This window comes from Hydra vulgaris, chromosome 09, assembly GCF_038396675.1.
Source record: "Hydra vulgaris chromosome 09, alternate assembly HydraT2T_AEP".
NCBI lineage: Eukaryota > Metazoa > Cnidaria > Hydrozoa > Anthoathecata > Hydridae > Hydra > Hydra vulgaris.
Window position 1 is genome coordinate 8783751 of NC_088928.1, and position 25376 is coordinate 8809126.

A 25376-nucleotide genomic window follows, 5' to 3' on the forward strand; every position below is an offset into this window, starting at 1 on the left:
TCCCCAACTCGCCCGGCCAGTCCGTTTCTTCATAAAGCAGATACAAAACATTTATAAATCAATCAGATTCAAAGATTTTGCGTCATTAACTTGCTGTTTTTTTGTCTAAAAAATATTTTACTATGATTGCTACTTTGTTTTGACAAATGCCATACCCTATTTTTGCGACTTAATCAAAAAATCTCTTTTTCTTGCTTCATTCTATTTTTCTAAAGCAGGTTTGCGACCTTGGAGTAAAAATTTATACATTGGTAATAAATAAAGTTCCGTACTCCATTGTTGCTCAGTTAAGTTAAGGGCAGCCGTGGTACAGTGGGTAGAGCGTTTGCATTAGAAGCAAGAGATCCAGGGTTCGAAGTGAGCTCTGTATATGATTTGCGCCATCGGTAAGAAAGGAGGCGTGAATGTCCTAGAAAAATGGTCTTTTGCAATGGTATGTGACACGTTGGGCTTCTAAAGCAAAAATTAAAAGAAAAAAAATTTTTTAAAGTTAGGTGTTGTTAGATTTAAGTTTTTTTATTCACGACTACTGACGTGACATAAACAGTAACTGAATGGAAAAGGATTTTATTAATTGAAACGTAAAACAACAAAATCTAGAAGAGTTTTTAAAATCATTTCAGAGAGGAATAAATGTAACTATAATTTGTTGCATTGGCGCTTATAGCTTTTACCTGCCTCTTTTTCTGATTTTTGCCCGAAAATGTTTCCTGAACTTGTAGAAAGAGCCCGACTAGGGATTGTAGGGCACTGTCGTGATAACGGCTTGAGTAACGAAGAAACCTTTTTTTCTTTTTTGAAGTTTTTTTATCTACACGTGAAACCAAGAAAAGAACTTCTTGCTCTATTGATTATTGAAAATCACAAAACTTACATAACTTTGAAGGCTATGTTCGAGAGAACAACATCGTCGTGGTTGGGTTGCCGCCCCATACATCACATTGTCTTCAGCCCTTTGATATGTCATTATATGGTCCATTAAAGACATATTATAGCCCAACATGGTTTACTTTATGGTCACTCATCCAGGACAAACAATCACAGACAAAAATATTGGTGATCTTTTGAGCAACGCTTACCTTAAAGCAGATACAGTTGGAAATGCAGTTAATGGGTTTAAAAAATGTGGGATCGAGCCTTATATTCCACTTGTGTTAAATGAACATAAATTTGGTGCTGCAAAAACCTTTGATCATGATGTTGTTGGCAATGAAATAAATAATGCTAATACTCAGACCCAAGTAGTAGAAAACCATATTATATACCATCCAGTAGAACTTATTGTAAATGCTAATTCCAATACACCAAACAGTTAGTGTTTTTGATTTCAAACTATTGCCTAAAGCAACAGAAAGTGAGAAAAAACAAAAAAGCAAAATTTACAATGGGGGAGGGAGGGCAGTTTGCTTCCCCCCTCCCTCCCCACGCTTCCTAAGCCAGTGAACTGGCGCTCCCTAAAATATAAGTTTCTCATTACAAAATTGCGCTTTCATTTTAAACAAAAATAGAAAGCTAGGTAGCAACAAACCATCGTTTACATACCTGCTTTACAATTTTGCACGCATTTATAGCAGAAAACAAAACAGAGACGTTTTCTTTTAAGAAAATATCTCTTATAATCATAATGTACACAGTCAATGGATTATTAACATATTTCAGTGTATCAAAACTACTGAGACTGTACACTGACAGATGTTCATAAAACTACAATGACTTTCCATACGGTAAGCGACTTTTTTTTTTAAAGGAGAAACACGAAAAGCTATATATTAACTAACTTCAAAGTTGGGAAGTAAATTAGATTTGTTTTTATGTGTTTAAAATATTTTCAGCAAAAACACATATGACATGCCCTCCCCACTTGAAACCGACTAGTGGCAGCCCTACTTTCAAAGATGTGTATGCAACAACATCTCCAGCAATAATGACTGATTACAAATGAAAGACGTACATTCATTCCTAATCGAGAATCAGATGACACCATGTTTTCCTAACTTGTCTATACTCTACATAATCTACGTGGTTTTTTCTTTTACATCTGCTTAAGAGAAGTTTCAGTAGACTAGAGATCAAAAATTATCTGTGATCAACAATGACAAAACAATATTTTTTTGAATTGACAACACTTTTTATTAAATGTGAGCTTGCTGACAGCATTGACTTTAAACTATCAATAAATCATTTTGCTTCCATCTAGCGTGAGAGACGTCCGTAATATGTCTATACAACGTCTAATAGTTGTCACAAGTCAGTACAATGTTCTTAAGACGTCCAACAAACGTTCTGTACTCGCTGGAAATGATATCTCGCAGAAAAAGTTTGTAGAAACTAACAGGAAAGTAAATTTCTAAACTTTTTTTAACATTTTTTTTTCTAACATTTTTCTTTAACATTTTAAATTTTTCATTAACATTTTTCTTGATGCATCTGCTTACTGCTCTCAGTAATAAATATAGCATAAATATATTTTTAAATAACCAAACCATTGCAATGATATTAAATGTTTCTTTTTTTAACAATAATTGTAAACCAATGGAAACTTTACAAAATTAAACTTAAGATTGTTTAGTGTCTTATGACGTAAGATACGTAATGTGACGTACTAAACGTCACGTGACGTACTTAATAGTTATGATAAAAGGCACATAAAAGCATCGATATAATATATTTATCACAAGAGCAATTCTCGAAAAACTATATTTGTTGGGGTTAATGCGCCAACCCCAACCCTTGTCGCCCCCTACTCATTCCCCTGGTCCTCCACGACGCTGAACCTCAATTCGCCGCTGGTTCTCTAAACAAGCGCAGCTTTATTGCATAGCATTTAATATAACATATTATAGCAATATGCAAATGTAAAAAGCACAAAATGAAAATGTAAAAAGCACACTTATATAACGTTTTATACAGGGTATAGAAAACTTTTTTAATAATTACAAGTCTGTTTTGCTTAAACTGTTTTGTTATGAATTTTTGTACTTAGGTTATTGTATTTAAAAAAAATGATTGAGGTTGAAAAAATGTTAAACATGTCTTAACTTTTTCTTGTTGTCTTATCTAAGTGGAAAATTTGACGCATAAATTTTAGATTTGTCATGACTATTCCCTCTCTTAATAACTTCTACTTGCTAAAGCTACATCATCTTCTTAGTTTCGCCATTTGTATAGCATTAGGTACAAACGTCTATAAGTGTTAACGTCTTTTGCATTAGTTAAGTTAGCTGGGCGAGCATATATATATATATATATATATATATATATATATATATATATATATATATATATATATATATATATATATATATATATATATATATATATATATATATATTTATATATATATATATATATATATATATATATATATATATATATATATATATATATATATATATATATATATATATATATATATATATATATATATATACATATATATATATATATATACATATATATATATATATATATACATACATATATATATACAAATTTAAAACTATTCTCAAATTATTAGGAACAAAATATCTTAAAAAATAATTATCTTTAAAAATTGACAAGCTGCACTGCAAAAAGTTCTTGCGTATTAAGAGAAATGAAACAAAACGTAAACTCACTGATATGGCCAACACAATAGTAAACTCCCAGATAGCAGCCGTCCGTGACGAGTTCACAAAACAAATAGACACACTAAAACGAATTGGCGACAAAACAAGTAGACGCAACGCAAGAGTCATAGCCGCTGAGCGTCAGATAGGCAACCAGTAGACCGAACTCCATTATTAACACCCAGGGCTTAACAATCGCAAACTTAAAAGCCATCATTACACATCATTACAGTACGAAGCAACCTCATTACACGTCAACGACTACCTTTTACACCAGTGTTTCCCAACGTGAGGCGTAGGAAACGTTCAGGGGACAATTCGATTGTTCGGGGGCAATGGAAAAAAAAGGATTTTTTCACTGTAAATTTAACCACATAGCCGAATTATGAAGTGCATCAGGCAAAATATTTTTGCTGGAATGCATTCGGAAAGCTAAGATTTGCTTCGACAAACTAGGATTCAGAAATCTAATTCGGAAAACAAGGATTTGATTCGGAAAACTAGAATTTGGACTAGGATTATTAGTTGCTTGTAATCGTTCTGTCAATGTACGTTACCGTTAATTTGAAATAAAAGCAGTGCTGTGCTTACTTGAAATAAAACCATTTGTTCCAATTTATTGTTATTTTCAAGTTTTTAATACATCTTATAAATAAATATAAGTGATATTTAAATATAATTGGTAAGTAAATATAATAGACCTTTTCGTAATTAGGCAGCAATTATGAATCACGTGGTGTAATGTTTTTCGCGGGAGGGCAAAATTGTAAACAAAATACTGAGAACGCGGTCAGCACAAGAAAGTATCGCTCAGAATACGATCAAAGTCCAATGACAAAAATACGTAATTATGCGTGTATTATTTTAATTAAGTTATGCAAATTATATTTTAATTATTCCATCTTCATAGAGCTTGTTATTGACGGTTGGCAAAAGAAACTGTCACTCAGAAGTCGATCAAAGTCCACTTGTAATTATGCGTAATTCGCTTAAGGTATAATTATGCAAAATATGCCTATTGGTTAAAAATGTTTATAAAACCTTTTTGTTTATGGAAAGCCGCAAAAACTATTTTACAAATCTGTTACCAAGTCAACAATCTAAATGAGTTAACAATCTAAATGTTTTGTTAAATACATCAAATATTGTTTTGATAAATCTATTAAAATAGATATTTCAAACTTTTTTTTTTTTTTTTTTTTAAAAAGTAAACAGTCTATGAAAAAATTTGATTTTTCTATGGACGATACGGAAATTTCCATGATGGAACTTTGTTTTAAAGCGGTCTTTGATAGAATTGGAAATGGAATGGAAATGAAAATGGAAACTCTTTTTGTTATTATTCTTCTTTACATGAAACATGCGTTTCTTGAATAGAATAGAATTTTTTAAAAGGAAACTCTACTAAAAAATGATCATACACATTAAAGGTTAATTTAATAACCAAATAATAGCGACCTCTAGTAAGCAAATGGTCTTATCCAGATATATAAGATAAAGATTTAATGTGTTGGTTCCCTATTTCCTGCCTAAGCAGTGGCGTAGCAAGGAATTTTGCGCCTAGGGCAATAATGAAAAAAATTGGCCTTTTTAACAATAACTTTTTTTTTTTTTTTTGTAAATGCAATGCATTTTAGTGAAGCTGTACCGAGCGGTGAACGCCTGATGAATTATAAGTTAAAAAGAGTTTAGTAGAGTGAGATAAAAGTACAAAAGGACAGATGTCCAGTGGAAAACAAAGAGCCTCAAAGTAGAAAAATACTAAAAAACTGATAAGTAAAATGTCGTAAAAATAAACAATAACAATAAACAATAGTCGAGATACGTAAGAGTCATTTACTGTTGTTCTACTAAATTGTCTTTAGTGTCAAGCGTAAATGTGATGTGTAGACAGTGTCAGTCATGGAGCAGAAATATTCATTTTATAAGTAGTTATCATGTGGTTTGTATTATTAGGGTGGTAAACATACATTATTGATATAAGTGTGTCATAGACGTCTCGAGTACAATATGGATTCGCGCCTTATGGTACAGTATGAACACAAGAAGACCTCCAACTTTCGTCCGAGACTGGTATTCCAAAAAAAGTTCCACTCTTGGTCTACACCAGGGTATCTTTTTAAGGTATCTCATAGTGTTATCCCAAAAAGACTATTCTCAGAGTATCCCGTCAGGATAATTTTTTTCAATAATGAAAAAAATGCGCCTTTTTTAACAATATATATATATATATTTTTTTTGCTACTTAATTTTTTTCCGGCTCCTTTAAGCTTTCACGCCCGGGGCTATTTCCCCTTTAAACCCCTCTCTCTCTTCGCTACTGATTTTGAGCTATTTAAAAAAAAATGGAAATAGTTCGAAAGAATTAAATTGCATATCCCTTTTTGTTCTTGGGTTTAAAAAGTTCTTCAGTATAAGCACAGTCGAATTTGACTTTTTAAGGTCGGAATTGATCTGGCTAATCTAGAACAAATTTAAGAAGAATTAAGACCATAAATGTACCCCGAAGTTAACTGATTAAGTTACTTCGCCTTTCAGTCAATTTAGTAATCCAAATTTTGAAGAATATTCCACTGTCCTTTCTTTAGTATGTTATATAGAACAGAACACCTTGCAAATACAGTAGAACCTAGTTAACTCGGACCTTGGATAAGTCGGACTTCTACTAATTTGAATAGATTTTCTATTCCCCTTGAACTTTATATAAATACAGAGAGCTTTGCTTAACACAGACATTTGTTAAGTCTATTTAGACTTTAAGACTATTTATCTATCTTCTATAAGAGTCCAACTTATAGAGACTGTAGTAATGATCTTTTTTTAAAACAGATTTTTATTTTCAAATAAAAAAAAAATAGCAAAAAGTTGACTTGTCCAACAATATATTAATAACAACAGCTATACAAAGGGAGTTCTTTATGATTTATTGAAACTTTGACTCTGGCAACCATGGCAACTTTCTCTACCAATTTCAAGCTACAAAATTTTACTACCAATTAAAATACCTTTTTTCAAATTTTTAAACAAAGTTTTGTTCAATTAGCCTAGCTTGCTCGCGGTTAGAATTTAGTTGTTGTGGTTTTACCTAGGTATTAACGATTTCTACTATCCAAATACTGGTGTCCAAATTAATATAAAATAAAATCTCTTGGGATTATGTTACGAAGCTCAGATTTTGAGCTTTTCTTAATATTTTCAACAAAATATTTACTTTATTAATTGCATATCATTTCAATTTTTAAAACTTTACATCGCCTCAAAAATCAGACTATTTAATTAAGTAGTATGATTTGAAACAAATATTCAACGGAAGTTGAATATTTGTTTCAAATCACACTACTTAATTAAATAGCCTACGGAAGACATAACGGTCTTGTTCTCTGAGCACTATAAATAAAATAGGATTTGGGTGCTTTCCCGTGTCAAAATTTACCGATGTCACGGTTGCCATAAGCTAAATCTAAATCGTGGTTCTTGAACTACGCTTTGACAAGCGCGCTTAGGTTTCTAAAACGGTGAGTCTGAAGTAACACAGCGGAAAATAAAAGCTTTAATTTAACTTCTCAAATCTAGATAAATTGAAGCACGCAGTAGTCTAAAATTTAAATGAAATTGAACTTGCTATAAAACTCTATAATGACTAAAAAGGAGTTTTTTATAGGTAAGTTATGTTCTAGATACCGAGAATCAAAATGTTTATATTTTGATAGTCGAAGGGTGTGACTCATGTTGGAGGATGAGTATTTTAAGTCACTCCTTAATGTCAGTAAAAAGGTATTGTACGCAAAACGAGAATCACTTAAAACTATACCCTAACCATGATCCTAATGACTATGTAGTAGGCTATGTAATGACTAGGGTAGATTTTAAAATACTTGTTTCAAGGTTTGATGCCTACTCTGACCATATATTATATTTTCTCAGAGTTGAGCATATTGAAAGCGCTTTATGTGAGTTCAATTCTAAATTTGATGCGTTGGTCTGTTGATATGACCAAGGATCAAATCCAGATTTACATTCTCGGAGACCTTCAGTAGAATCAATATTTGGGGCCCGCATCATTTATAGGTAGCAAAATTGCATAATAAAAAAATGATTCTCGTTTTTAACATTTAATATTTTTAACAAACTCCTTAAAAAACCTGGTCCTAGGCTGGAAAAGCCCTGGGCTGGATTTACCTAGTCTGTCTATTGGTAAATCTGGCTCTAACCACAGTTGTTAATAAGGCCGAAAATAGCAAGGCCACACGTTACAAGACCGAGTAGAAGGCTGCACTTTGCAAACAAATGTCAAGAACTTATTTTTCGTCTGTAAGCAAAGACTAAAAATTATCAACTGGCTCTTAAAACAAGAATTTTTAAAAACATCATCTCCTACACCCTGAATGTGTTAAATATAGTAAAACAACACTGGATTGAAATTTTTTTTTTATAAAAAACATTTTTCATACAATCGCTTAAAATCAATTAAATCTAAAAAGCAATTAAATTTAAAATAACAATTTTTATAAAAAATTAGTATTCTTTTTCTAAAATTTTTATATAGTTTTGCCTGTTCTAAGTATCAGGTTAATCTTCCTTAGAATAACTTATTTTTTCAAAATTTTAGGGACCCGCCATATTTCAAAGTGTCCTGAGCTACCCCTAACAATGACGTATTTAAAATTTTTAGAGCATACCGATCATACCTCCGCGGACGCATTAAGAACTTTGTTTATTTTTTTTACCTACGACTTAACAATCGGTAGTGTTGGAATCGGCGCGAAAAACATTAAAACGCAACCGAAAACAGTCAAACATAGCCTCCACACTATAAAAAACAAAGTTACGTAAGTATTATATAAGTATTGAAATATTTTTATTATTGAAAAATTCGAGCTAGAGTTTAAGCTTAAACTTTGGGCGACCATACTGGTATACCGGTATCAAAATTGGCTAGGATACGTCTTTGCCTAAAAATATATATATTTTTTTAATTATAAAGTTAGTATTGTTTTATTCAATACATTCAGGGGTAGGAGATAATACTTTTTCCAAATTTTTGTTTCAAGAGCACCCTTCAAAACATGTAAATAAAATTGGTTTTAAGAATATCTTTTTTATCAGTATTTTTTTAAATAAAAAACAGCTTTTATTTTTAAATGTCTAATATTAGATCTTTATTTCAAAAATCGAAAAGTAAATAAATTATGACCTTAAAAATAAACTTATCAAATTAAACAGGGTATAAGAATATTTAAAAGAAAATGTATTTAATGAAACGGTATTTAATGATACAACAATTCAAAATAAACAAAAAATTGCTATAACACTATTTAAATAGTATGATAAACTAATAAAAAACAACAACAACAACAAAAAAACAACCTTTAGGATGTGTGTGTTCACATTGCCTAATTAATGGATCATACGGTTTTTACATAATATACCGTTCATCGTACAACTATGTTACGAGGGCTATTGTCATGTTGTAGAGTTGTAGAGGATGATTAAAGATCCAAAAGGTGTCATATATGTTTTTGAAGACGTTAATAATAATAGAATAACGTTTATAATAATGTAAAAGGGAGTAAATACAAAATTACCTTTTCACATATACAACTTTAGAAAAACCATATACGCCAATCAAAATTGCAAATGTGACACTTGCCTTAAATACCTCTATAAAAAAATGTAAAATATCTTTACAACATTAAACAGTATATTTTAAGTCTAAAGCTTAATGAGAAAACAAGTGTAAAGTTTAAAAATTATTAGATGAAAGCTTAACAAATAAATAAAAAGTAAAAAAATTAACACTAAACACAACATAATTAACATTAACTCTAATCAACTAAATAACATTAACTCTAATTAACTAAATAACCTTAACTCTAGACAACTAAATAAAATTAAATCTAATCAACTAAATAACCATAACTCTAGACAACTTAATAACATTAACTCTAATCAACTAAATATCCTTGTCTAGAGACAACTAAATAAAATCTCTTTAATTAACTAAATAAACTTAACTCTAACTCTAATCAATTAAATAACCTTAACTCTAGTCAACTAAATAAACTTAACTCTAACTCTAATCAACTAAATAACCTTAACTCTAAACAACCTTAACTCTAGGCAACTAAATAACATTACCTCTAATCAAATAAATAACTTTAACTCTAGACAACTAAACAACCTTAACTCTAGGCAACTAAATAACTTTAACTCTAATCATTTAAATAACATTAACTCTAATCAGCTAAATAAACTTAAGTCAAGACAACTAAATAACTTTAACCAACTAAATAGTATCAATTCTAAACATTAAAATTAATAACATTCACTCTAAAAAAGAAATAAAATTAACTCTAAACAACTAAATTAATACCTAAGTAAACTTGCAAAATAGAAACACTCTAAATTGCTAATTTCTAAAAAAAAATTAAATTATTATGCAAATAAATTATTGACATAAAACTATAAAGTTATTGAGCACTTCGAACAAAACCATTCAGCACTTTCATGCAGCAACACATATTCTGGTATATTTTCACATGCACGATGAAACCAGAATTCACATTTTTCACACTGTACCATATGCCTAAATTTAATATTGCTTTGCGTACAAATATAGTTAATTAAAACTATATTTGTATGCAAAGCAATATTAAATTTAGGCATATAATTTAGAATAGATAAAAATATAATTATAAGAAATGACTGAAACAATAAGTCCTACAATACCATTATAGATAATTCACTTACCTATCTTTTACAAATTTATCTGAAGCTGTCCAAACTTGTCTGCAAATGCAATATAGATTTAATACAAATTTCTTTTCTTTGCAAAACATTGTTTTTTTTAAAGTTTTAGGAAATTCATTTAGGTGGTTACCCGAAATACTTAGAAGTAAATGCTTTCGCATATCAACATCTTCAAATCCAATATAACATGGATTCAAACCAGTAAAAGCAATGTGCTTCACAAATGCCAGTGCAAACAAACCACAATCTACACCGTTTGCCTGTTGCTGTACAGGTAAAACTCGTACAGTTAAAATGTCCTTGGTACACTGCATTATTGCACAAATTTGCCTGATGACATGATTTTTGACTTTACCATGAAACATGCTGTCCAACAGGCACACCTCACCATCAGAACAACCAAAAGTGCTAATTGTTAGCCAATGTGCATCACCATCATGCAACACCTGTACAAAAGATTCTTTGACGGCATGAAATGATAAGTTTTGACCCAAAACTGTTTCCTGTAAACCACTAACACCACTAATCATACTTTGGACAGAATGGATCACAGTGTCTGATAACATCTGATTGGTTTTAAAATCATTCAAATCATCAGCAGAAAGATTAGTCTTATAAATTACATTTGCTTCAAAAAAAGTCTTCATCATTATCAGAAAGAAAAAATACCTGTTCCTCTATTGATCTATCATTTTTAATGCATTTTTCAACAATTTCTAATTTAACAGTGTCAGCTGAGTAAAATTGTTCTGTAATAAATATTTTTGAAGCAGCTATAGCCTCGTCTTTTCTAGATCCAGCGCCTTTAAATGGAAGTTTTAATGGTTTCCGAATAGGTATTTGGATGTGTTCTTTTAATGAATTACTCGATTTATCATTTAACCGACGAACAGGAATACCAGATTCTCTTACTCTTTCTTTGTTTAACTTTTCAATAAGTGAAGAAAGAGTTTTGTGTAGTAGCATGATTTCATCTGAGTTTTCATCAAACTCAAATGATAATTTTTTCACTGTATTTAACATCACCCTTACATCTACACCAGAATAAATGGGTTGAGTATACTTACATGACTGTTTCTGATCCACAATAACAGTCTGATCTTGTTTTAGAGGCAACAATGCCTTGAATGAGTTAAAAGTTGTTTTCTCATGCTCTATTTCATAATTTTCGGCATCTAAATTCAAGTATGGAGAATTCCTATAAAGAACAGATAATGCATTCCAAGACCATGCAGGATACTTCCGGAATACAACAAATAAGTGTTTGCATAAGTAAGCTGTTGATAGCCAAGTATCGAAGGTACTAGATAGTGAAAAAATACCAGGTTTGATCATAACAACTTTGTTTAAATCCATGCAATCAGCAGTGGACTTTCGCTTTAAACAATGCTTAACAAAACTGTGCGGGCGATTGTAGAGATATTTTGGCACCCAACAAGCAAATCTTCTGTATCGGGCATCCATTTTGAAGTTGAAATCAGTGTAACTAAAATTTGCGGATACAATAAAACCAACACTTAAGACATTATTTTATACAAAATTAAATACATAATTTCTTTATTTAAAGTGAAGTTAAAATTTTAGTACAGAAAAAGTATACTATCATAGAGAAATATTAGTTGCCTTCTCTTCAATATGTAACAAATGTTTGGAAAAAAAACACAAACCTTTCTAGTTTATCAGTGAAAAATTTCTCTGTCAATAAAGTCAACATTCCAGTCAATGATGAACTATTGTATCTTTTTAAATAGGAATATTTAAAAGATGCATTTTGCCTCTTGACACCATTGTTTGTGTTACAACTGATAAGTAGACGATTTTGTCTGTAGCAGCAGATCCACCTCTACATTAAAACAGCATTTTTATTTTACAAACTCAAACCATGTAAAGGTTTTAAATACATCTATTATCAAATAAAAGTATAGAGAGTTGACTCATGGTTAATAATAAATACCTTCTTTATTGGCAACCAATAAGTTTCAATATAATGTTTTAATTTAGAAAAACTTTCAAGTCTCCAGAATTCTGAAAACTCTAACACTTGTGTGGCTTTTACCTCCTCTTCACAAGTTTTTGACCAAGCAAGACCTCGCAATATACTCAAAATTTCATCTTTTCTGCTGTAGCAACCGTTTGCTGTCTTTTTAAGCCAACAATCCCACGCTTGTTCTCTATGAAAATTGCATATAAAAACTTCACACCCTAATAAAAAAACAAAAAAAAGAAGTTATAATCAGCATGACATTCATTTCAGCAACAATTTGTGTTTAAGATTGGTTAATATAAAAGAAAACAAAGAAATCATTTTTATAAGCAAATAAATTAAGATAAACAGTAAGAAACAAACCAATAAAAACAGTTTCCACAGCTCGTATTTCCTCATTACAATAATCAGTCATACAATATAAGGGTTTCAGATCAATATTCCAATCTTTTATTACATTCAGTGATTTTTTAATTGTTTCAAAGGTTTCATTTTCTGAAACAAATGTTGCTACAATTTGGAAATCAACATTAGTTTTTACAACTAAAAAAAACAAGGGCAACGAATACCGAGTGGTTTTGTATGTCGCATCTAAAAAGATCATTTCATTTCCATACTTATTGAGCAGTTTCTTTTGCCAGCCTGCTTGGTAAACAAAAAGGAACTCGTCTTGACATTCACTTACTTTTGGTTCATAATACATGTTAAGAGAATCATCTCTATTTTTCCACTCCTTTATTTTGCCTTCAAAGCTTTCCTGATCAATGTTTGAGAATCTAAAAAAAAACTAATGCGTTAATTGAAAAAATATCAAAACTACCTTAAAATTTAACTGGGATTCTGTCCTTGATTTTTTTCGCAATGGCCCTTAAGTAAAATTTTTTTGCCTTCCTGCTGACAGATGTGCTTCTTAAGTTATCTCATGGATACAAGCTAGCATGGAATCGTTTATTTCATCTCAATGATTTCTAGTCAAATCTCACGTTTCTATATGGTTTTCTTCTCATTGTTCTGCTCCAATATCTAATCGTAATCATTACTTCCTTATCTATCCACCAAAAAAAATCTTCAGAAAGCAATTATTTGTTTACCATTGCTAGAAACTATTACAAAAAGATTTTGTGTAGCACCATAACCCATTATTCTTAGGTTTCCAAATCTCATATTTTATCTTAGAAATTAGGTCATTGAGACTTCCAGAAAATCTTCATTAGTGTTGAGTACTCTTATGAGATATTTCATTGGTGTTTGCATAATGCTGGCCCGCTACTCTGTAGTTTTAACACTTTGGCATGTCACAAAAAATGTTTTAAATTGCGTTGAAACGGTTTTCTAGTTCTATTGTTAAGATTTTCTTAAAAATAAAAAATTATTACATAACTGAAGAGTCATATAATTCGTAACTGAAGAATCACATCATTATAACAACATTAGACAAAACAATTTTGTCTAATGTTGTTATAATTTTTATATATATATATATATATATATATATATATATATATATATATATATATATATTTAAATGTACATATATATATATATATATATATATATATATATATATATATATATATATATATATATATATATATATATATATATATATATATATAAATATAAATATATATATCTAAATATATATTATGTATGAGTCTATTGAAATAAATGGTAAATTTGTAACCATTGGACATGTGATAGATGAATGCCCCCAAGATTTGAGGTTCCAATCTTGTTTAGAGGATAATAACTTAACACAGCTGATAACATTTCCAGCCTACCGTCATTCAAGTCTCGTTGAACAATCATCAACACTTGACTTGATTGTTAGTGATAATCCAGATCGGTTCATAAAAGCCCCAGAAGATGACCCACTTGGGTTTACAAAAACAGATCAATCACACTGTGTTATTACTGGTATATTAGCTGTTCATTTCAAAGAAACAGCCCCAAAACTCTCACATCCACACCTAATCTGGAGTCGAGCCGAATATGATGCAACCTCTATCAAAATAGCTTCAAACAACTGGCATATCATGTTTGAAGGTCATACAGTTAATGATAATTTCAACTTGTTAATATCTACAAAAAATCCATTGCAGAACACATACCATCAACTTTAGTTGATGGTATGTGGTATGTGTTATGTTTCCGTGTGTTCAGAAGATTATGTATGTTTCCATGTATGTCTATAAAACAAATATTTTTAAACATAAACTTAAATGTTCTCAAAATAACTAAAAAATCTGGCCAGTTTTTCGCATATTATTTCTGTGGTCAGACTTGCCAAAGCATTTGACAAAGTCCCACACAGGCATTTGTTACACAAACTGCGAGCTTATGGCATTAGTAACACTGCTAAAATGGATTAAGAAATGGTTAACTGGTCGGCTACAGAGTGTATTATTAGACGGATTAATATTTGAGTGGGTCCCAGTAATTAGCGCTGTGCTACAGGGCTTGATTCTTGGTCCACTGCTTTTCATCTTATTCATTAATGATTTCCCAGACAACATTGTACACCATATAAAACTTTATGCTGATGATGGTAAAATTATTGGAGTCATCAAATGACTGCAAGATGCCACCTTTCTTCAAGCTGACATAAGCTGATAAAATGGTTGAATGGTCACACAACTGGCTAATGCCTTTTAACATTGATAAATGCAGAGTTATGCATGTGTGATGCATTAACAAGTCAACACACTCATACACAATAAAACAGTCAGATAGAAGCTGTTGTACATTGAAAGAAATGATAGTCGAATGAGACCTTGGGATTATTGTTTCCAATGACTTAAAGGTCAAAACTCAAGTTGAAACAGCAGCCTCAATTGCAAATCAAATGCTTAATTGTCTCAAAAAAGCTTTTTGTATCTGCAGACTAGTTTTATGGAAAACACTGTATTTTGCATACATTCGCCCACATCTAGAATTTGCAGTACAGGTTTGGTTTCATCACCTAAAAAAAGATATTGCAATAATAGAGAAAGTCCAGAGGTGTGTAAAAACGATAACAATATCTGAGATAAAACATCTACCATATGAAAAAAGATTACAAATGCTGAAACTAACATCACTTGAGGATTGCGGGAAAAGAGGTGACCTAATCCAACAGTTCAAATTTACTCACCAGATTAATGAAGTCAACTTTCATTTTCCTCAAACCCTAATAAATTCAACAACAAATTATAATCTCTGTGGACACAATCAGCAACTTTTGCCTCAACTAATCAAAGTTTGCATTAAACGAGAAAACTTTTTTACAAATAGAGTAACAAAACACTGGATAACCTGACCTGACCTAACTTTAACAAATAATACAATTTAATACCAAATATGAGTAAATTATAAAGACTAATACAAACAAGTATAGAAACAACATTGGTATATTTGTACACAATATATTTATTTGCAACATGAAGGTGGTAGAAATGCAAAGAAATCTTTGTAAGTTCAGAATTTAAAAAATTGAAAGAAGATGAAGAAGTATATGGAACAACAAAAATAAATACTTTCTTGAAATATATGAAAAAGAAAGTGGAAGACAGAAATCATTGGGTCATCTATTTAAAAATATGGTAAATATTGGGCAACTTTTAATAAATTTTTGTTATTTTTGTATGGTATTGACTGAAAAGATTTAAAAACATATTTTAACTTGATATCACAGAAAACTTTTTGGAACTCGAAAAAACTAAAAGCTGAAAGAGCAGATATATCTGGATAATTCCTTGAGAGAATAAAGGTTCCTTGATGATTAAAAAAAATGAGGTGGAATGATTAAGTGGATAAAGGTGTAAAGGAAAATTTAATATTGTAGAAAACATAATTTTTATTAAATTTTTCTTTGAAAATAATAATTATAATTGAGGAGTGGAATTGCAAAACCAAATAATTTACTTTAAAAAAAAAAGGACTTAGCAATTTTTTTTTATAGTATTAATATTCCTACATCTTAACAAATTATTTAAAAGCAACTATTTCAATAACATTTTACCTGCCTTAAATTATTCTGTCCGTGCAAAACCAGATTTAAAAAAAATTATTGTCAATGCAAAATAAGGTAAAGTTTTTATCTAATCAACTTTTTGTTTTAAAAACGTTATATAAAAATGGTGGACATTATTTACGGAAAAAATCATTTTAAAAAAATTTACTAAAATCACAAAAGCCATATTTAAACAGTTACGATTTATCAATCCTATAAAAGTATCAAACATTAAAAATACTTATTTTCTAAGGTAGAGAGGCGTTTTACACAATTATATTGATTATTAAAATCGTCACTAGTCAAGTTGACTTTATAAAGCTTTTTTGAAAACCAGATAGAAATAAATTTCCAATGAAAATCAGATATAAAAATAATTGGCATGCAAAACCAGATAAAAAGTTTTTTTTTAAATGCAATAAAAATAATATCGAGAGCACAATTTTTAAATTTCAATCTACAGAAGTTCAATCTAAACAATTTTTTTACTGATATAGTTTTCTACTACCATAGTAATGTAAACTTTTAAAGTAAACAGTTATAGAAAATAACTACTTGTTAAAGCAAATGCAATTATCAAAATACCTACAATTTTTATAAAAGCTATGTGTTATTTTACCTTTCCAAGAGGATGATTTTTATGACATATTAAGTTGTCTATCTCAACCTTAAAAAAATTAAGGTTGAGATAGACAACTTAATATGTCAGAGATAGACAACTTAATATGTCTAGAATATGTCATAACATTTTGTTGTGACAAAGCACTGTGAATACTTTTAGACACTTGCCTTTTGCAATAATTACTTGGGTTAACAACCTAGAAAAAAATTTAAAGTAAAAAATTAGTTTAAAGAGATTTTGAATTACTTCAACGCTGACAAAACTTATTACCTTTAAGTTAGTAAAGTATACAACCTCTTTCATGTTAACCTTTGCAGGGCATTCAAATTTTTTACTATCCTGAATGATGAAGTATTCAGATTTGTACCAATGGTCTAACTTCTTGAAATAAAAAATAATTTTTTGTTTTGTTTACATTAACATTCAAGTTACAAAAACAAGTAATTTACGTAGAAAGAAACAACTATATTTATTATTTCCATATTATTGTTAACATTTTTGAAACTTATGTTGTTTTTGAATTCTAAAGTAACATCTGTTATTAACAGACATTTGACTGAGACCTGTGCCATCCAATGCCTTAAGTCAAGCAAATCCGAGTCAATTTAACTGTCCAGACAAAATGTTTTTATGATTCAATGCTTTTCCAAACATTTGCTAGAAGGCTGTCAGACAACGAAGATCAATGAGGATGCAGTAAAACATTTTAAAAGGAAAAATAAAAACAAGGATGCAAAATTAAAAAAAAAAGAATTTACAAAAAACTTAGCTTTGTATTTTTGATCTTTAATTTTTTGTTAAGTCTCACCATCATTAACAGTGCACTGCAATATGCAGGTTTGGGGTGCTGGAAGAAAAATGAATGACTCCAGCTCCAAGTTTATTCAAACTAATAGCTGACTCTGGATTTAAGTTTTTTGAAATGTATGGCTCCAGCTCTGATTGCCAACTTTTTTCTACAACTCCGACTCCTTTAAATATTTTTTTATGTATTAAAAAAATTCATTATATGTAAATACTATTATCAGTTTTATTAATTTATTTATAAATTATCTAATAGACATAGGCTGTTCCAGAATTTTACAAAAATAATTGATAAATAGAATCAGAAACTGTATAAATAAAAATTTAAGCTAAAAGGAGCAGAGGAGCAGGTCTTCTTTTAATGGGTTGGGCTCCTACTGACACTTCTGGCTCCAGCTCCCCACCCCTGGCAATATGCCTATAGTGCAACATGAAAAAACAAAAACAAAGTAAGCTTCCTATTGCGGCTGATATTCACTAAATTTTTAATTCTAAATGATTTTTGAGGTTAAATATGTAACTTGTGACTTGACTTGAAGTTTAAGTTAAATCACATTGGCATTGTAGCTAAAGTCAAGTTCCAAGTCTTATTTTAGTTTGTCAAGATAAGTAAAAAAAAAGAGAGTGATTTATATATTTAGTTGTCAATTTTTAACTCAAATTGGACAGATTTTAAGTCTTAAGACCACAGCTCTGTTTACAATAAACTGTTATTAACAGACACATGCTGCATGATGACTTTGACTTAAACTCATTCTGCAGCACACAACATAGAATAATTAAACCTTTAGCTTTCTGTTGTGTTTTAAAAACAAATAAGAAGCACATAGCTATTACTCTCCTAGGATTGCCAAACAACTTGACATTTGAATAAAATAATATATAACACATAATGATCTTGAATAAAAACATAACATAGGTATATAAAATATTTTATTTAAGATGTACAGCAAATATTTTTAATGAAAAATATAATATTAAATGAAGAAATTAACGCAACACTAATTAAAGAAATATAATAGTAATTAAACTAACTATATTACTAACATACTAAAATACTGATAAGGGATGGAATTAATGACTGAAGAAATAAAATATTAAAGTATATAAATATATTATTAGGCAGAGTAGTATAATGTCAAATACAGTACTGGGAGTATTTGAAATACTATTTTTAGTACTTTCTTTGTATGTGTATTTTGAATCCTTTTGTTGGAAGTATTTAGCGTTTTTACTTAAAATACTTTTGATTAGTATTTTGTACTCATTGCAAATACCTGTAATTCAAATACTTCTTCAAATATCAACAACGCCCATGCATATTAAACTAATTGTTTGTCAAAGTTTCACTCTACCACTATTTGTTCTGATTTATTTTTTGTTTTATGCTTATTACTGCCTACCTTGGTTTCATTAGGGTAATTATTAAATTATTTCACATTTTTCAAATAAATTTTGAAAATGGCCATAGTTGTAAGTTTTGGTAAAGTATCTAGTAAAAAATAATGCAAAATTAGAACATATTAATACTGCTATATTGTCAAGATTGCTACCTGACTTTCTTTTGCTTTTACATCTTTCTGCTTTTTACTAGAATTTCGATCAAAGCCATGGTGACAGTCAAATCTTTTTATTGACAGAACAATATAAGGAGTTATATAAAAGTCTGAAGAAATTTCCCACAATACTTTGTGCTTATCAGCATGCGTATCTAAAAAAATATTTAACTTATAAAATCTATTTTGAATGTTATGTATCTATATTTATTGTAATAGAAATAAGGAATAAATCATTATTTCTATCAACATTATTTAAATAAAAGGAAAACTAGCCATGTGTGTACAATGTATGAAACAGTTAAGTTGAACAGAAATGATTATTAGAAGACTTCAAAATCAAACCAAATATAATGATACAAATACCTGTATTACCAAAGTTCTTTGGGTTTAAAAAGGCAGCATACCGAACAGAATTATATATCACATAATTTTGAAGACATAGATCAGCTTCTTCCTCTGAATCACAAATGTAAATGCACATGTTATCTAAAATTTTAAATGTTGATCAATTTTTAGTGTTTAAATCTTTTTATTCAATTAAAATTTCAGTATAACTACGACAAATTGGCTCAAAACACAAATAAACAAAAACCTTGTAAACCTAATATGCTGTTTTGTTCATTATCTAAAACAAGACACTGTGAAGCTTCCACAATAGAATTGCAAATGTATGTTGTATTTTTTTCTGAAACTAACAATTGTGTTTTATTAACTTAAAAATATGCATTTTGTACCAAATACATTAATATTTTTACATAATTCAAATTGATATAAATCACAAAAAATAAATCAAATAACCTTGCACATTTATAAAATCTTCTGCTTCATCATTCGATGTGTTAGTAATGTCATCATAATCTGATAAATCTGAACTAAAATAATAAGTTTTATTTATATATATATATATATATATATATATATATATATATATATATATATATATATATATAAATATATATATATATACATATATATATATATATATATATATATATATATATATATATATATATATATATATATATATATATATATATATATATACAGTGCCGTAACTAGGCAGGTGCATCAGGTGCACTTGCACAGGGCCCGTAGATTAGGCGGCCGTGAAATGGAACTTTAAACTGACAAAAAACTATCTGCAATGAGTTTTTCTTTCTGTATGGTATGTCTTTGGAATCGACCAGCGTTTTGGATTTAAAAAAGTCGGCTGCAGATTTAGCAATTAAGTATAGCAAAGATTTAAATATGTACCAGTTCACCTGTGAGATACAAAGCTTTAAATTTGAAGCATCGACAATAATACCTAATATTAAAACTGCAACTCCACTAGATATTTTGCAAGCACTTCATGACTTTGGCTTAATTGAGTCTTATCCGAATGTTAATATTGCTATCCGGATATGACTCACTCTTTCAGCTACTACTGCGTCGTGTGTGAGAAGTTTTAGTAAATTGAAATTGATTAAAAATTATTTAAGATCTACTATAGGACAAGAAAGATTATCTATTCTTTCAATAATATCTATTGAATATAACATTGTTAAAGATATTAATTATGGCGGCGTTATAAATGAATTTGCGCAAATGAAAGCGAGAAAAGTGCAATTTTAATAAAGAAATTTTTAAAAATAATAAATTAAAATATATTTTTTATTTAAAGTTTTTCCAAAAAAAAGTTAGGCATAGGGGGCCGAAAAATGAAATTTTGCACAGGGCACTACAAAAGCTAGTTACGGCGCTGTATATATATATATATATATATATATATATATATATATATATATATATATATATATATATATATATATATATATATATATATATATATATATATATATATATCTATATATATATATATATATATATATATATATATATATATATATATATCTATATATATATATATATATATATATATATATATATATATATATATATATATATATATATATATATATATATATATATATATATATAATATATATATATATATATATATATATATATATAGGCTTATTATTATTATTTATTATTATTATTAATACTATGTATTAGAACTTTTATTTTTTTAATGATAACCCTATATATATAGGCTTATTATTGATAAGCCTATATATATAGGCTTATTATTGATAAGCCTATATATATATATATATAAATATATATATATATATATATATATATATATATATATATATATATATATATATATATATATATATATATATATATGGCTTATCATTAAAAAAATGAAAGTTCTAATACATAGTAATTATAATAATAATAATAATAACAACAATAATAATAATAATAATATTATGTTTCAAAACTTTCATTAAAAATTTTTTTTTTACAAAACTATAATTTAATTATATTATTGTAATATTTAGTAAACAATTTGATTATAGTATTTAGCCTATTTGGTTTTTGTTTTTTTTAATTATTCATGTTTTGTTAAATTAACTAATGGAAACCCTATATAACTTATTAAAACTACCTTTCCATTGCCACATCCATTCTTAATTGTTTCGATTTGTGTGTTCCTTTAAGCATAGTCTATAGAAATATACCCATAGTCTATAGAAATAGTCTATAGAAATATATATGGGTATATTTCTATAGACTATGCTTTAAGAGCCTCTTTAGTTCGCGCAATTAGAATTTTATAACTGGCATAATTATACCTTAAGCGAATTACGCATAATTACAAGTGGACTTTGATCGACATTTGAGTGACAGTTTCTTTCGCCAACCGTTATTGACAACGTGCTTTTTAGCTAAAAAAGAATAAAACTATAGTTTAAAAATTAAAAAAAATTAAAAAAAGTTTTAGATGGATATAGAAATGACAAGGTATATGTTAATTTTAAAGTTTAATATGTCGTGGTTAGGGTTTTTTCCATTTTGTATAAGTTTTTTGTTCTTATTACAATAAGCGTAACTTACACAAAAAGTTACACTTATTGTCAATAATATTGACATAACTTACATGTCAATACATTAATATTGACATATAACTTATAGTATACTATATATATCATTATACTATATATTACTAGTAATGTTATATAAACAAGATAAATAGTAGTCATTTATTATTTATTAGTAGGTTAATAATCGATAATAACAGTTATAATAATAATATTATAATAATCGTATTATTGTAGTAGTATTATTATAATATTATAATAATAATATTAATTATTGATTAGAATAATATTTTCATCAAATTTTATCATTACGTTATTAGTTCAGATATATCAGATTACAATGATTCAGACGTATCAAATAATGAGTCAAAAGATGATTTAAGTTTTCAGATGATTTGTTTAACTTTTTCTTTTTTTGAATATTTAATTTTTACTTATATCAAAAACATTCAAAGTAATTATGGTTGTGATTTATGCAAATTCAAATTTTAGATAAAAAAACAGTTTGTATTTACAATCCTGTCGAAGAAGCTGAACACTGTCTTCAATTTGTAAATGAACCAACAAAAATTTCAAGTTTGCAAGGTTTTTAGTTATTATTTGCTCTACAATATTTTCTTTGCATTTATTTTGAAAATAATAAGATCTTCACATTTCAGGTAAAAGTGATATCTTCATGTGTGGTTCAGTTAAAGAAGCCAATCAGTGTCTTCATAACTATGAGATAAATAATACAGTTCGCTTTGCTGCTTTTTCAACTCCAAAGGATTTTGGTAGTACAGGTAAAAAGTTTTGGAACAATGTAAACTGAATGAATGTTCAGAGTTATTTTATTTAAGTTGTGATATACACTTTGCAATAATCAGTTATTCAAATTTATGGAGTCTTTTGTCTCTACTGTGTTTACAGCTCATGGTTATATCTTTACAGTTTAAATAATAAAAAGTTTATACATCATTGCCACCGAATCAGGGAGTTTAGGGAAAGTCAAGGGAATTTAGATGTAATCTGGGAAAATCTAGTGAAAAGCTTGATTTCGTTTAAAATCAGGGAAAGTCAGGGAATTTTTTATATTTGTGCTATTTTATTTTAATATTTTAAAATGTTTTTAACAGAAATAATATTCTTTTTTTAGGTTACTATTTTAAAAATCATATCACTCAAAAGATTGTTCAAATATGTTAATATTTAATCATTATGAAAAAAATTTAAGTTTTATTCTTAAAAAAACTTAAATTTTTGAAGTTTTGGTCTTAAGCATTGTTTACACTTTTAACAAAAAATATCAGGAAATCTCTAAAAAATTTTCTTTTCAAAATTTTCAAATGGATCTAAATATTTGGTTTTGGAACAGCAATCTAAATCATGTTGAATACAAATACTTTGACTCAAATTTTGGGCCATCCAAAAAACTTACTTAAGTACAACCACATCTTTGGCAAAAATCAATTGCATAAATCTGACAAAACTGTGTGTGGATGGCCCAAAAGTAAACAGGTTACCTCTTGATCTTATTAAAAAGCAGTGTGAGGAAAAAGAATTTCCTAAACTTCTTAAAACTAAAAGAGGTTTTCAATCAGGTAGGTCAATGAAAGCTTTGAATAACTTTTGAATGATTGACTAAACTGTGTATTGATGAGATAAAAGTAAACTGTTAAACTTTTTATCTTATTAAAAAGCAGTTGAGCAACATGTATTTGGAAGCTTTTCCTTAAAGTATGCAACCGAAGCTCAAAAGGTATGAGAGTCTTAGAGGGAAATAAAGATTAATTAACTTGTTGAACTATTTTGGTTAGATCGCTAGTTTGTTGCAGAAAATCATAGTGACATCTTAGACAGACACCCTAATGATTCCACTTCTCTTTAAAGATTTGTTTTCAACTGCTTAAAGCTAATGAGTTTAATAATATATAAACACATTTTTGAATAACTTTCGTTTCATTTTTTAGATATATTTTTACACAATCACAAAGTGTTATGGGAAACATCCCCAGAATATTTTAATACGCCTTACGTTGTTTTGTCATCAAAAAGGTTTGATTGTCATCATGGCGTTGATTGGAATTCTAATGCTAAGCAAAAGTATATTGATGCAAAAGAAAATCAAAAAGTAACAATTAAATAGTCTTATTTGTTATTGTAACATATGTTCTTTAATTTCACTTAAAATTCTTTGAATTAAATAGAACTAAAGTAGATGTTTATGTTTACTATACTACTACTACTAATAATAATAATGATAATAATATGATATTTTTATTGTTGTTATTATTATTACAGAAGTTTGATCATTGGTACAGAGGTGAATTTGTGATTATTCAAGACAGCAAGAAGTTTAAATGTCCTGCAAAAGTTAACATAAAAGTATATTTTACTAGTTAAAAGGTATTTTACAAATATTTGCAAAACAGCATTTTTTTTTATTTTTTTTTTTAGTCACATTTTTAATGAATCTATCGTTGTTAGAAAAATTATAACAATAAAAAGATTTATCAATTCTGTCATTTTATTTTCACGTTGTCAACATGACAAATTATTACAAAAACCAAGTATCAAGAGATATTCAAAATTCTTTGATAAATTGGATAATACTTTTGTATTTTGTAGAAAAATTAATATTTGAAATAGAATGCCTTTTATGTCACCGAAATCATCCACTTGGAAAAGTAATTACTTTGCGCTTTGATACTATATTGCAAACTGTGTTAATCATTAATTCTTCTTTTTTTTATTATTACCGCTATATTTTTGAAACTTATTTTTTAATGGTTCTATGATTTGTTTTATTGTATATTATATAAGTAGTATTGTAATGCTAGTAGTAATGCTAAGCATTATTTTTATACATGTACAGGGTTACAACTAATTTTATAGTATTTGTGCGTAATAATATGTATGTACCTTTCATATCTTGCTACTGTTTTATTAATTGATGTAGTAGTACCAATGCAGATAAGTAGTTACATTTTGTGTTACTCAATACTATTTTTAGAGTGAACTCCTGTCTCAGAAAATGGACCATCGATTGTCAACAAAGATTTCTGAATTTGTGAAACAAGGTGTTTCAAACGTATGTGAGATAAAGAGGCTTTTAAAAATTACTGTTAGTGATATGTTTGGAAAAA

General features: G+C 28.3%; 1 protein-coding gene across 1 annotated transcript; it reads right to left on the minus strand.

Annotated features, from left to right (window-relative positions):
- Positions 1-2744: 2744 nt before the first annotated feature.
- Positions 2745-13114, minus strand: LOC136085246 (uncharacterized). The gene is made up of 7 exons (XM_065806535.1): positions 12706-13114; positions 12313-12560; positions 12026-12201; positions 11028-11874; positions 10359-10969; positions 10102-10194; positions 2745-2808 (listed from the first exon to the last, which is right to left on the minus strand). Exons 1-7 carry the CDS (start codon positions 13043-13045, stop codon positions 2745-2747), a joined length of 2379 nt encoding a protein of 792 aa, XP_065662607.1. The 5' UTR covers positions 13046-13114.
- Positions 13115-25376: the final 12262 nt, after the last annotated feature.